The 13,198-nt window shown below is 41.0% G+C and overlaps 2 protein-coding genes across 4 annotated transcripts in view; both read right to left on the bottom strand.

The window, feature by feature from the left end:
• Positions 1 to 1,791, bottom strand: part of ppp3cca (protein phosphatase 3, catalytic subunit, gamma isozyme, a) — a 39,763-nt gene extending 37,972 nt beyond the window's left edge. For all 3 annotated transcript variants that reach the window (XM_033620352.2, XM_033620353.2, XM_033620351.2), the window contains exon 1: positions 1,017 to 1,791. In XM_033620352.2, the coding sequence (XP_033476243.1) occupies positions 1,017 to 1,083 (67 nt within the window). In that variant the 5' untranslated portion in view covers positions 1,084 to 1,791. The remainder of the gene's footprint in view (positions 1 to 1,016) is intronic.
• A 2,656-nt stretch (positions 1,792 to 4,447) lies between these two features.
• vps37ba (VPS37B subunit of ESCRT-I a) overlaps positions 4,448 to 13,198 on the bottom strand; it is a 20,986-nt gene continuing 12,235 nt past the window's right edge. Inside the window, exons 3-4 of the mRNA XM_033618730.2 lie at positions 9,755 to 9,837; positions 4,448 to 7,108 (exon numbers count right to left, since the gene is read on the bottom strand). Of these exons, the coding sequence (XP_033474621.2) occupies positions 6,608 to 7,108; positions 9,755 to 9,837 (584 nt within the window). The 3' untranslated portion in view covers positions 4,448 to 6,607. The remainder of the gene's footprint in view (positions 7,109 to 9,754; positions 9,838 to 13,198) is intronic.

Raw genomic sequence — 13,198 nt, 5'->3', positions numbered from 1 at the left:
GGAGATGACACCTATATGAAGTTCTATTCTAAGCAGTCGTAGAAACAAGATGCCCTGATTCACCCCCATTTCTGAGCATCTCCTAAAAGGGAATGGTTTAGGGACTGTTTGGTATTTATGAGAGTGGAGGGAGTGATCCAATAAGAGGGAGGCATGTCAAATAATTTTTTAAGCCCTGGACGGGGACTTATGTTTTTTATTTTAACTTAGGGGGAGGGAGCATACAACTTTAAATGACTGTATTTTGTATACTAATGCTGAAAACACACTGTTTGGAAGGCATTCTTTCTTTAAAAATTGACAAAATTAATCCACTTATGACAGCCAGAAACTGTAAACAACAGGAAACAGCATTGGAATTTCAAATTTCTGACGGTCCTTGAACACATTATGTAGAAGGAAGGCTTCCATCAGAAAAACAAAAAAACTAATCTGAGCTTAAAATAGCGACACTTAATCAAAAACACTTCATTCTATGTCTAACTTTTTTCCAACTGCAGGATTTCATCTCTAACTTTAACTTTCAAACATCAAAGGGCAAGTTTTTAAAATCTTTTAACTAATTTATGGTGGTTGGAGGGTCATGCATTTTCCCCCAGCCACTCAGGGAGGTTCAAGAAAAAGTATTTGTAGCCTCAGACAGGGTTTAAAAAACAAACAAAACACACACACACACACACACACACACACACACACACACACACACACACACACACACACCCCAGCCACCCCCTCCTCTGATTAGTTCAGAACAGTCCCTTAGAAGCCCCTATGGATATAACCATAATGGTCTATTAATAATTTCTCTCTATGCATTTCGTTGTATATCACTTTATGCCTATTAGCTTCTGCCTATTATAATGACATATACCCAGCCATACGCCTTTTTTGACAGGGATGGGTTTGATCGAAGTTATCCCGAAAGCTACAGGTGGTTTTAAATCCACGCGTTAGCTCTCAGTCACACTTTATGATGCCCGTTACTGTACGCATGTACATTTACAGAAAACACTCACCTTTTATCAGCCGCTCCGTTGTGGACTGTTTCTCCTGTTTGTCTTTGTCTTTATCCTTTCCTGACATCTTTGATTCGTCTGAAGGCTAATTTCGGGGGATAAAATCTTGTACAGCTCTCTCGCCAGCTGGCCCGAAGACAAGCTAGCAAATCAGCCTGGCCGTCAGCTCCGTCTTGACTTTCGGTTGTGGTCGGAGGCACTAATATTTGCTCTTCCCAACAAACAGTAGATTAGCTAGCGAAAGAGCTTCAGCTCTTCTTGTGTTTCGGCTGGCTAATAACCTAGCTAGCTCGCAGAAACATTAATGCTAGCGAATAATGACAGCACAAAGTGGTAATGTTGACAAAGAATAAAGAAATGTATTAAATAATGACAAATGAACAAAGGCGACCGCTTGCTAATAGTTGTCAATTACAGCAAATAATACCTGGATATTACGTAGAGGGAGGCTGCCGTTAGCAGCTAATCCGATTTAGTTACTCTTTTTCAGCTAGTTAGCCAGCTAACATCTTAACGTTTTGGTAAGTCGGCGGACAGGCAAAGACAGCAGCGGAAGACTGGTGTTTCATCTTCTACGTGCAGGCCGTTTATTGTAAAAAAAAATTACAGTCTCACGCAAAGTCGCGGTTACTTTGTATGCATAAACACCGAGAGTCCTTCCAAGATGCAGACAGCGTCTTGACAGTGTATCCTCCCCCTCGGATTAAACTCTAATCTGACAGTGAGTGAGGAGCAGCGGTGGATTTCCTACAACATGGTGGAGGCGATGTGACGTGACTATGGAAACGTGACACATGGTTCAGGGGTGCGTTCCAAAATACGAACCTGTCTACTGAAAGGACCAGCCTCTTTCTTTGCTTCTGCTCGCACACAAATGATCACAAAGGACGGTAAATACCTCTTAATACTGCTGCACCGGAGCAAAAGCCTCTGAGGCAGGTGACGTGTGAAATGCGTCAATATTTCTCGCAAATACCTATAAGGTCCATAGTTGTAGCATTTATTGTTCTTTGTGTTGGGATTTCCCCGACTGTATTTGAACGTTTCATGAGTTTCCCTGATTAAAATGAATTCACCCGAAAGTTTTTATAACAGTCACTCAACACAAATATATTCAACAACTTCAATTAACATTTTTTAGCTGAAAATAAAGGAATTTTGTTTTTTTGTAACAGACTACCTGATGCTTGTTTACTCCACAAACAAAACACTACAAGGCACGCCCATTCTAAAATAGGAGCCTGGCTTTGGTGGGCGTGCCTCTGAGGTCTTTGCCTTGTAAATGATGATGAGACTGGCTTGAAAATAAGGCTTAGAATAAGTTTAGAAGTTGCACATTGTTGTTTATTTTAAATATATATATATATATATATATATATATATATATATATATATATATATATATATATATATATAATTCAGTGGACTTAATAGAGGCAAGCACTCAGAAAGGTTACTAGTATTTTTCCATGGGAAAAACTCAATTTCCATCCATAAAATGGGACCTGAATGCAACATTAGAGGCGCAGAGGTGCATTCACAACCACAAATTGTTTCACGTATTGTTAATACGCTGATTTGATGTAGTGTCCAAATAAGCCACATAAGTCACAGACAGCCAGCCTGCAACATATAACAAGTGACATAATACATTACAAATTAATCTACATATAAAATATCATTTGGTATCATTTTAATTTTATTAAAAAAACTCTCAAGTTGTTATTATTGACTTTCTTGTAGGCCACATGTAGCCTATAGCAACTACACCAAATTGAGCTGATAGGTGCCACTGAAACGACCTGCAAGGGAGCCAAATATCATGTCTCAGACCCTGTCTATTGTCTCAGCTGTCCCTGGGAGGCAGAATTTTGGGAAGATGTACTGCTTGTACATTTAACAAAATTGCTCCTCTCCCTTTGAGTTAAGCTCTAAAAAATATATACTAAAATTGTTAGCAGATGCCTGTATCTGTTCAGGGATCAAATTACATTCATGACTGTTCAAGTTGTCTGAGTTATGTAAGGTTTTTTTATGTCAATACTTAAGTGTCCCAACCGACCTTGCTCTCCCCGATTTGACCCTCTGTCCCATGTCTTGAGGAGTACTCTAAACATTCCAACAATGCATATCTTTGGCAGTTTTTACATGAAAACTAAATATAACTGTGATTTGGTAGTAAATATTGGATATAATTGTAGTAGAGAAGTATTTATATGGATATATTTTTATGAAGCAATGTATTATTTCTCTTAGCACTGTAAGAGATGACCAGCAGCAAGCAACATGGCCCTAAGAAACTGGAGTTTCATGATTTTTATCAGTGTTCCTGAAAAAAGTCATTCATTATCAGCCCACGAACACTAGATGGCTGTCTTGTTTCATTTTCAACTGGTGTTACTGCTTCAGGGTTGTTTGCCTACCAGTCAAGTTGCAGTTTGCATGCATGTCTGTTCACACTGTAATGAAGACTTTGAAGAAAGTTACAAAAGGTATTAAATATATTTTTTGGCAGAAATGGAAGTTATCACTATCTTGTGCGATTCCAGTTAATAATTTCCAGCAAAAAGCAGGCTGTCTTCACTCTGCAAATATTTTTACCAAGGAGCACAGTACATATAGATCTGATAGAGCTTTGTCACATGGTGCGATGACAATCACGTGAAGCTCACTACCAACAAAACCACACCAATGAGTTTGAGGTGGCCTATCAGAGGTATAGGATAGAACACAAAGTTGTAGCCATGACAGTAGACAATGCTTCAATTCTGGGTGTTGCTGTAAGGAAGCAACAAATTCTAAAATGTGGATGCTTCACACACATCTTCAAAATCTATACAATTAGCTCTGTTTCAAGGTGGGCACGCAAGATCAGAGAATTCAGTACCTGACCAAATCTCTCCTCTTCTGTTGCATTATAGCATTGAATGTCAAATTGCAGTTGACCTTTGACCTTTTGTATTTACCAAATATAACCACTTCATCATTTTATCCTAAAACCAGTTTATCTTTAAGTCCAAGTGGACTTATTTGAGGAAAATCTTTGGGGAAATTCCCAAAAATCATTCTTGAGATATCACATTCAAGTCAATTGGACAGACAACTCAGGCATGGTTGTCGCCGGCGTGGAAGCATAAAAATGTGTTTTGTGAGGTAACAATTACCAAAATCTGTGAATGTCTCTGCCAAATGTTTAAAGATCCCTCAAGGCATTCCTCAGATATCACGTTAATGAAAGTGGGATGAACATTCAGACAACCTGAAAACATCCTCCAGCCACAGCGGTCACAAAGGCCTGAAAACCTGTTATACTGCAAAACTGTGGCCTGTTCTTACGAGACACATAACTGCATAAGTCAGCTGGTGTGAGGCATGAAGTGAAAAGCCAGATGTGCTCATGTATAATAAAAAAGCAACTGAACAAAAGCAGATACAAAAAATTGAGATTTATTTAACTTGAAAATAGCATTAAATTCCACTTAAACATTCATTATAAGTAAATACCTACAACATTACACTGAAAATATCACCAACCACATATAAAACCATGGAGAGAGGATCAGTTGAAACGTAAAAAGCAGCTCAACAGCTAAACAAACAAAAAAGAGAAGTAGTAAAGAGGAATCTTCAGACTGGACACAACGAGCAAAGGCCATGCACAAAAGAATTATCCAATGTTAGTTGTTAGAAATGCTGGTTCATTGTGATGTTGATGTTTTAGCTTCAGCTATTTCTGTACTTCTGCCTGCTGACAAGTATGTTTTGTCCATTCTGTGGTCCACTTCTTTGTCTTGAGGTGAAGTGTTATCGTCCAGATATGACGCAAAACGGAGCCCTGTTATTTCACCAATTTAAAAAAAACAAAATGGCAACAACACATGCAAAAATCTCTGAATTCACCCCAGGCAAACCTCAATACAACAGAGGAAGAATGGAGGAGAAGCACAAGCACCACTAGGCACGCAGCCTGAGGGCGTCTCTTGTCTCTCTGGCACATGTTCAGAATCGCTCTACTCTGGCCTTCTGCTTCCAGTGAGAAAGCAAAGCCTGACAGTCAACAGTCAGACGCTGCCTTTTCCTACCATCTGGTGGAACATCAGTAGCAGGAGGAGCAGACCAAATTGGCTTGGCCAGGTTGTTCTTTGAAGGGTTTTGGGGTGGGGGGTTCTAACCTCAACAGCCGAGCATAGAGAAACATGGAGTAGTCACCAGGACGCATTCAACGTCACTTCAAGTGTAGGCACTCGTGGCTCTTCAACAGTGCACAGCGACAGCAGTTGGGAGGAAAAAAAATTCTATCACACCACAAAGAAAAAGTTTTCTCCCAAAGCCCATTTGACCTTGCAAGGTCTTCTTGAAGAAATCTCGCTTGCATGTTTTTACAAAAGAGTGTTTGAGCTCAACATCACAAACAGATATGTAGGGAACGACTAAATGTTTCACTCACATTAAAAAAAGACTAGCGAAAAAGTCTGAACAGAGTGATGAGGGAAGTCTTTGGTGCTCAGTGTGACAGAAAACTGAACAGGCCTATGAGATCCAAAGAACTGTTGGCATTGTCTGAAATCTCGAACTGAGGGTATTTAAGACAAAGGACATTATAAAAAGAAGTGTTGCATTACAACAGGAACCCACAGGAAACAACACGCATCAGAAGTGTACTGTATGGCTATACATAAATCCTTCATTTCAGGCGAGGCTCAACAGGCCTAGTCATTTGTTACAAAAGTTCAGCCACTACTCTTCTCCTTCAGCTCCCTTTTGACTTCTGCCCTGAGATGGACCACCAAGTACAACAGTCAGCCATCTTGAACCAGGCAGGTCTGGCCTCTCTTGAGACACATACGCATAGTGAAGAGGATATATACCAACCGAAGCCCTCCTTGACACATGTTAATCAGTCTATCCTGGCTATCATTAATGTAACTCCATTAGTACTATATCATAAAAAGATGTTGACACTTGAATATTTCTATGTACCTTGTGAATTTTTAGATATACATATATATATATAAAAAAAATCACAGCATAGATGCAGTTTCACCTGAATATATTCTGGGACTACTGCACAGTAATTAGGGTCTCTCTTTGCTTGCATATACATTATCAGTAAATTAGTATGCTGCAGATGGAGATGACTAATCAAACCCTTTTCTGAACGACTTTAGTGTTCCATTAAAAGCTTGAGGAACATGTTTGAAGGGATGTGAGAGACTGAAAACTAATTGGTGCGCAGAGCTCAGAGCGCTGCCAGGAGACACAAAGTGCTGATAAATGACAAGTCCCCGCCCAGTGACCCACAGCAGCCTGCAGTGGGCCCTTCCACTGACTCGGGCTGGCGAGGCCGATCTCGATCATTTTTTGTTTGGGAGTGTTGATGGGAGTGAGATGTGAGAGCGAATCCACAGAGATTATTGGAGATCTGCTTCGGCTGAACATGACCAGACCAGCCAGCGCAGGTCTGCTTTCTTGTGTTGTGATTGGTCGTATTCCAAGAAGGCAGACGATGTAGAAAAATAGTTCTCAGAAGAGTTCCAGTAGTGAGAAGTCCACGACACACACTGCGTCCTCTGAGTGGCAACTGGCTTTATTTACTGCATGATGAAGCCAGGCTGCGGGGCCAGACGTGGTGGGGGCCTCTGAGGCAAGGCTGGGGGGTACTGAGAGAGGAAGTGGCTGGGGTAGCCGGAGGAGACATTGGGGAAGGGTTGGCCTGTTCTGGGAGGGATCGGCGGGTAGGGCGATGCTGAGTAGAAGGCAGGAGGCTGGGGGGCAGCAGTTGGAGCTGGATTTAGAACTGGAGCTGGCTGGGATGGAGGGAGTGGGGGTTTCCTCCTTGGCTGGGCTACAGGAGAAGAGCTGCTGCCAGCCTCAGTGAGGTGGGAGGAGGAGGCGGCTCTGGCTGCTGCAGACACGTCCTGAGATCGGGAGGTAGGGACTGACCCCTGGGGCAGCCGCTGACCGTTCAGCACCATCTCCTGCAGCTTCTCAATCTTCACCCTTCGCAAGTGGGCCAGCTTTCTGTTGTTCTGGTAGGTGTCAATGAAGGAATCCAGGGTCATGTCGCCATCCAGGAACGAATCAGCCATATTCTGTTGACAGGAGTAAAGAGGTTTGAGACAGTTTTAGAGAGAGAATAGAGAAGTCCCTTTTGACTCTTATTCAACACCAAGTTTAGATTCAGCTGAGTCATGAAGATGGAAACAGAAAATCACAGAAACAAAGACAAACACTCATAAACTGCTGTGGGATTTAACATTTTGTAAACATCATCTAATGGTTATTTCTTCAATCAACCATTTATTCAGAAAAAAAAATTAAAAATAACGACAAAAACCCATCTTAAGTGACCGAATTAATATCTTCAAAATGATCAAAAATGTAATAATTACAGCAGTATACAAGTGTGATATTTATCTTTTGTTAGATTTAAACTCACACCATATGTGACCATTACCAAAACTGTCACAGCAACTTTACGCCACATTTCTACCAAAAACTTTTGGTATATTACCTATAGAACCCACATGTGCGCACCTAAACCCTAGATCTGTTTTGTGTTTCCTTCCCAGACAGTTCTCTTAGATGTAGGTGGGGCTGTTACTGGTTGATAATAGCTGTGTCACTGCTCCATCCAGCTCTTGTTGCATTTCCTCTTCAGAATGAAACAGAACAGGCTGGAGTGCTTAGAGTCTCCATCGCAATTGATGAGATATTTAAAAATAGCAGGTTTGTACATCGAGTCCTAGTCGAGCAAGAGTGATGATTCGCTCTTGACCAATCGACGGACTGCAGTGTTTCTAGCTCCACCTCTTAGTATTGGATCAGTATGCCTGATGCACAGATAACAGAGGGGTGACAGAAAACAGGATGGAATTTACAGTGTCATTGGTATCATCTTCAACTGTCTACAAAGGAAACACAAAAATAAATGTTCAAATGTGTAACAAACAAAACTGAAATGGTGGAAATGAAGCTGTACGGCCCAGACCTTCTGTGGTCAACTCATTTGAAGGTGACATGTTCTGGGGCCTCATTTACCAAAGCATCCATGAAACAAGATCTACATTGTGTGTGTGTGATCACTCTGGAGGCTCAGTAGGTAGAGCAGATCGTCCAGTAATCGGAAGATCTGCGGTTGGATCCCCACCCCACAAGTCTAAGTATCTTTGGGCAAGATACTGAACCCCAAGTGTGAGTGAGAGTGTGTGCAAATGTTTAAACTGAGGAGCAGGTGGCTCCTTGTATGGTAGCCTTGGCCACCAGTGTATCAATATGTCTGTGAATGGGTAAATGTGACCTGTTGTGTAAAAGCCCTTTTGATGGTTGGAATACTAGAAAGGCGCAAAACAAATGCAAGTCCATTTACCATCCATTTACCAACTCCATAAAAACATTACAGACAATGAGGTTACTGTATTTTCCCGGCAGCAGGCATGTGGGAAAGCTTCTCTGTACGCACTGGTGCAAAGGCTTCATGGGTATAAGTCTCATTTTAGGTGTGTTCCTACACTGATTTTGACATTGAGCTCTAAAATGTTTTGACTGTTTCTACACTTCTTCTACACACAGAATAGTTGATATACGTGATGTGTAGTAGTGTAGCCAATCTTTCCGCATGGTGATCTCCCCAGCGTGCAAAGAGATTGGCTGAAATGTTGTTATGGAACATTGCTACTTATTTGCTTTGTGGTTGTTGCAACATTTTCAGTGGTAGCTGGCTCATACTGACTGGTAATCAATACTGGCACTTTTACATTTTACTTGTTGGTGAACAGTGACTTTTTCTTGCACACTGATACTTCTAAAAAGCTGCCGGTACTCTTTGCTGCCCTCGCCATATCAGGTTCTCTGATCAATTCATAATGGCCTTAAATGAACTACATTACCCAGGGGGCATTGGGAGAACTACAAGATGCTCACCTGTTCCTGCTCTTGCCTGCCTGTTTTTCTCTGTCTGCAGCTAGTCTAGGTAATGTTACATTACAAAAATGTTGGCCTGGCTCCAAGAGGGCAACACATAGAGAACACAGAGTCAGACGATGACTCAGCTTCCAATTTCAAATCCTATGTTACAAATGCAGAGTGATAAGGGATGAGAAAACCAGGTATTTTAAGTTCCCCTCTTAACTTCTCTTATATTAAGCCTAAGATGCACAATATTAGAGAAACAAGACAAAACAAAGGCATTAATGGCATAATTTCACTCTGAAAAAAACAAACAAAAAACATTTACATTGTTTTCCAAATAAAAAGGTAGTTAAGAATCTGTCAATTAAGCTTAACTGGTGGACAAAGTTTGTTTGTGTTTCTGCAATTTAGGAATTGGCCACAATTACACCTGTGTATCCCTAGGGCTTTGTTGATAAGCATAATCAGGAGTGTACACACATTCCCAAGCACAAGGAGAAAAGTTTTTTGATGACAATGTCCTCGCTGGTGATGCTAGAGTTCAGGAAGTTGAAGAATCTGAGGTCTAATTATTATTTCTCTTACGGTATAAACGCATTTCGGACTTAGCACCTTAATGATTTAATTGATAGCTCAACAACACTGATAGGACAGGTCTGTTGCAGTATGTCATTCAGCTGCCCACATGCTCTCCAACAAGAGTCTGAACAATGAAGTTTCTGTAGGAGAGGACATCAGCAACTGGTAAAGGCAGGTAAATGAATTACTGACTGGTGTCGCTGAGGGACACATGAAGTCATCCATGAAGGGAGCAGTATAGAGCTTACCTCTGTCTCCTCTTCTATTTTGGCTCCCTCCGCCTGCAGTAGGGCCAGCAAAATGTCCAGGGAGGTGTTTCCTGACTTGTGGTCTGTTAAAAAACAAGTCAGATAAACAGCACAAATGTTATTATTCTTATGAACTAGAACTGCGACCAGCAACAATAAACACATATTGGACAAATGTAAAACTCATAATCATCTTTTCATCAGCATCGCAAGACCCTTAATGCTCACTGAATACTACACGCTCTGATGGAATCAAAGCTGTTCAAATTTAGCTTTAAGTACATATGTTTTGGCATCAAAATGCTATTTTCCTAAGCCCTTCTAAAATCTTTTTATACGCAACCTGATTGCTATGCTCACCTACTGCTGTGGATGCCATGCTAGTATAGTTGCAAAAGTCACACAATAACACAGACAAAGTAAACAATTGAAGCAGCAGTAGACTAGCAACTCCTGTGTACTGTAAGGTAAATTACTGTTTCTGTCAATGGAGTCTGGTCGCTCTAGAGAGGGAAATACAACTGCTTCAGTTCCCTGTCACAAAGGGCTGTCTGACAGCAAGGCAAGGTGGTGAAATAATCTAAATATATCATACACTTAAATTGATGTGAATTAATTTAGGTTTTCCTTTTTTTAGGTAACAAAAATGCGCCTTGCTGCTGCCCTTAAACACAGCCATCAGACTCCTTTGACAGAAATAGTAATTTTACCTCTTGAAACACAATGACTTGCTGATCTACCGTCCGCTGCCTTGATTATCGGCTGTGTTGTTGTTTGACTTTCGGAGCCAAACTAACATGGCATCCACAGCAGTAGGCTACTTTGCTTAGCTTCTGTGCCAGTACTCCTGTCTGCTTCTCCGAACTGGCAGCGAGCCAACAAATGCCTACGGTAGATAATACACTTCCGTGATGCAGAAAATTACACAATGGAGTGACATGATGCTACTTTTGTTTGGTTCTGTATAACAATGCAAAGGCAGCATAAAGAAGGGACTTCGTAGCGGCTCTATAGCTCAATCTCTGTGTAAAGAGATCTTATATGTCTTTACCTGGTTAAATGAAGGTTTGGTAATAATAAATTGACACCATCTTCCAACTCCAAACTTGGATCTTCCAAGCTAACTATTTCCTTACTCTACAGGCTTACACTGTCGGTGAACTGCTTGTGTGGGGAGTGAGGGAGGGGAGGGCATCAGCACTGTAACCCACGTCACAGCTTTTTGCTAACAGTTGAGTGGGAGTTTCCATTTGAACACACATAAAAGAGCGCAGATGGACTCACCCTTTAAACTTAAATTGTAATACTTTGTAAACACAATTATGTTTAAAGGCTGGGTCCATCTGATTAAACACAATAAATGTAATGTTGTTTTATTTTGTTTTGGGAGCTTTTGTGACAAACACCCTTTTGTCTGTGAACCAGAGCTACAGCAACATTTGTAATATTACAATGCTACAATTCATCACCTCCACAATCTTTTCAACACATTCGAGTCACGAGAAACTGGCGCACCGTTTACACAGTGCTCAAAGCAACACAGATGCGCTGTGGATTAAGTGTGATCCATGTCTAAATAAACCAAGGAGTTAATTCGCCAAAGAAACCCCCCAGATATCCCTGCAGTTCTAAAGCTGAAATGAAGGTGTTGGTAATAACAGATTTGATGCGCCTGTCACACAAAGCTGAGGAAGGATTATGTGAAATCTGTCAGTCTAGGTCCTGTGACTGACACATCCAAACAGCCATAACGCCTCTGTGTTTGCTGTGAACAGGCAAAGCCCCACAGAATCAACTGAAACTGGCTTGGTGTCTCAAAGGAGGGAGCCTGTTTTGTTTGTGTTCCTTAGCAGGGCTGAAAGTCAACACCAACTGGAGCTGGGACTGCATACACGCATGGTGGCACTCTGGCAATAAGACCAATGACACATCACTAGTTACTGATCTCCACGACAGCACTGTCAACTCACATTCATTCCAGCAAACCCTCACACAATATAGTGGACCACTAATTACAGGAGTGATTCCAGTCTAACCTGATATGCTCTGCTACTGTAGGCTTCCTTTTATGCATGGCATCTAAGCAAACAAAGATCTAGAGACCAAATAATGCCCTGGACATTGACTGCGATATACTTTAGGTCAGGCCAAGTCTTTACAAAACCTTCTGCACTAAAACTTCCATAACTGATTTTGAATACCTTTCACTCTGTGAGGCTGTGCTTTACTGCAGTGGGGCTTTAGCTAAATGCTAATGCTGGCATGCTAAAATGCTCATGATAACAATGCTAACATGGCAGGTATAGTGTTTTTCATGTTCCTCATACAGCAAGTTAGTATGCCAACCTTTGCCATTTACCATGAAACACAAAGTCTAGCTGAGGCTTATGAGTATGTCTATGTCTGTTTGGTATTTGGTCATAGATTAAAGTATGGCACATATTGAAATTTTGACCTGATGATGACATTAGGGGATCACCAAAGTTATTACAGTTCATTCTGAGCGGGACGTGGATGTCTGTACCCAATTTCATCTTATTTTAAGGCTGAGCAATATGAAGAAAATCAAATATCACAATATTATTGTCCAAATACTTCAATATTGTTATTGCAACAATTGTAGAGTAGACTATTGGTGCTTTCACAAAAATATTTACACAATCAAATTTTTGATACATAATCATCAGTAATGTGGATATAATGACTGAGTGGGTAAAGGCAAATATTAGAACAGCCAGAACAGTCTGGTGAGTTCAGAAAATGACATCACTTATACTGTAACGTAGCCTTTAAAGCCAGGAAAAGACAACTCTTGCATATCTAGTCTCATATCACATTGGTATAATATTGATACACTGCCCAGCCCTATCTTATTATTATTTCTAATAGTCGAGGCATTCCACTCAAAACTACTTATGCCAATCTAATGGTGGGGTCAAAATTCAAGGGATCACCAAAATCATCCTCTGGGAAACATGAATGTCCCAATTTTGTGCCAATCTATCTTGTAGTTGTTGAGCTATTTCAGTGTGGACCAAAGTGGTGGTGGACTGGCAGACCAACATTTTCATCCCTAAAGCCATACCGCTAGCATGGCTAAAAACCATGACGCTACACCTTCCACTGAAAGCTATACTGTTTTGGGGGTGAACTGTCCCTTTAAATCATATAACTCCCTATGTCAAGACAATGTCATTGGTATGCCCGTAAGCCAGACCCTTAACTTTATGACTTTGAGTATGGTCAAAGTACAGCTCTCTGTCACTGTTTGTCCAACTCCCCTCCACACTGTCACTTGTGAATTTCTAACATGTCTCGTGGTTAATTACGGGTTAAAGAGGGTAAAGGAGTGATGGTGATTAAGTGTGTGAAAGGCAAAAGGAAATACAAAAGCAGTGTTGACAAAAGGCCTGGCCAAGCTACTCTTTCCTCCACACTTGAAGT

The sequence above is a fragment of the Epinephelus lanceolatus genome, chromosome 9 (assembly GCF_041903045.1).
Source record: "Epinephelus lanceolatus isolate andai-2023 chromosome 9, ASM4190304v1, whole genome shotgun sequence".
In the NCBI taxonomy this organism is placed as follows: domain Eukaryota; kingdom Metazoa; phylum Chordata; class Actinopteri; order Perciformes; family Serranidae; genus Epinephelus; species Epinephelus lanceolatus.
Note: the sequence above shows the minus strand (reverse complement) of the source record. Positions and strands in the feature narration are given on the sequence as shown.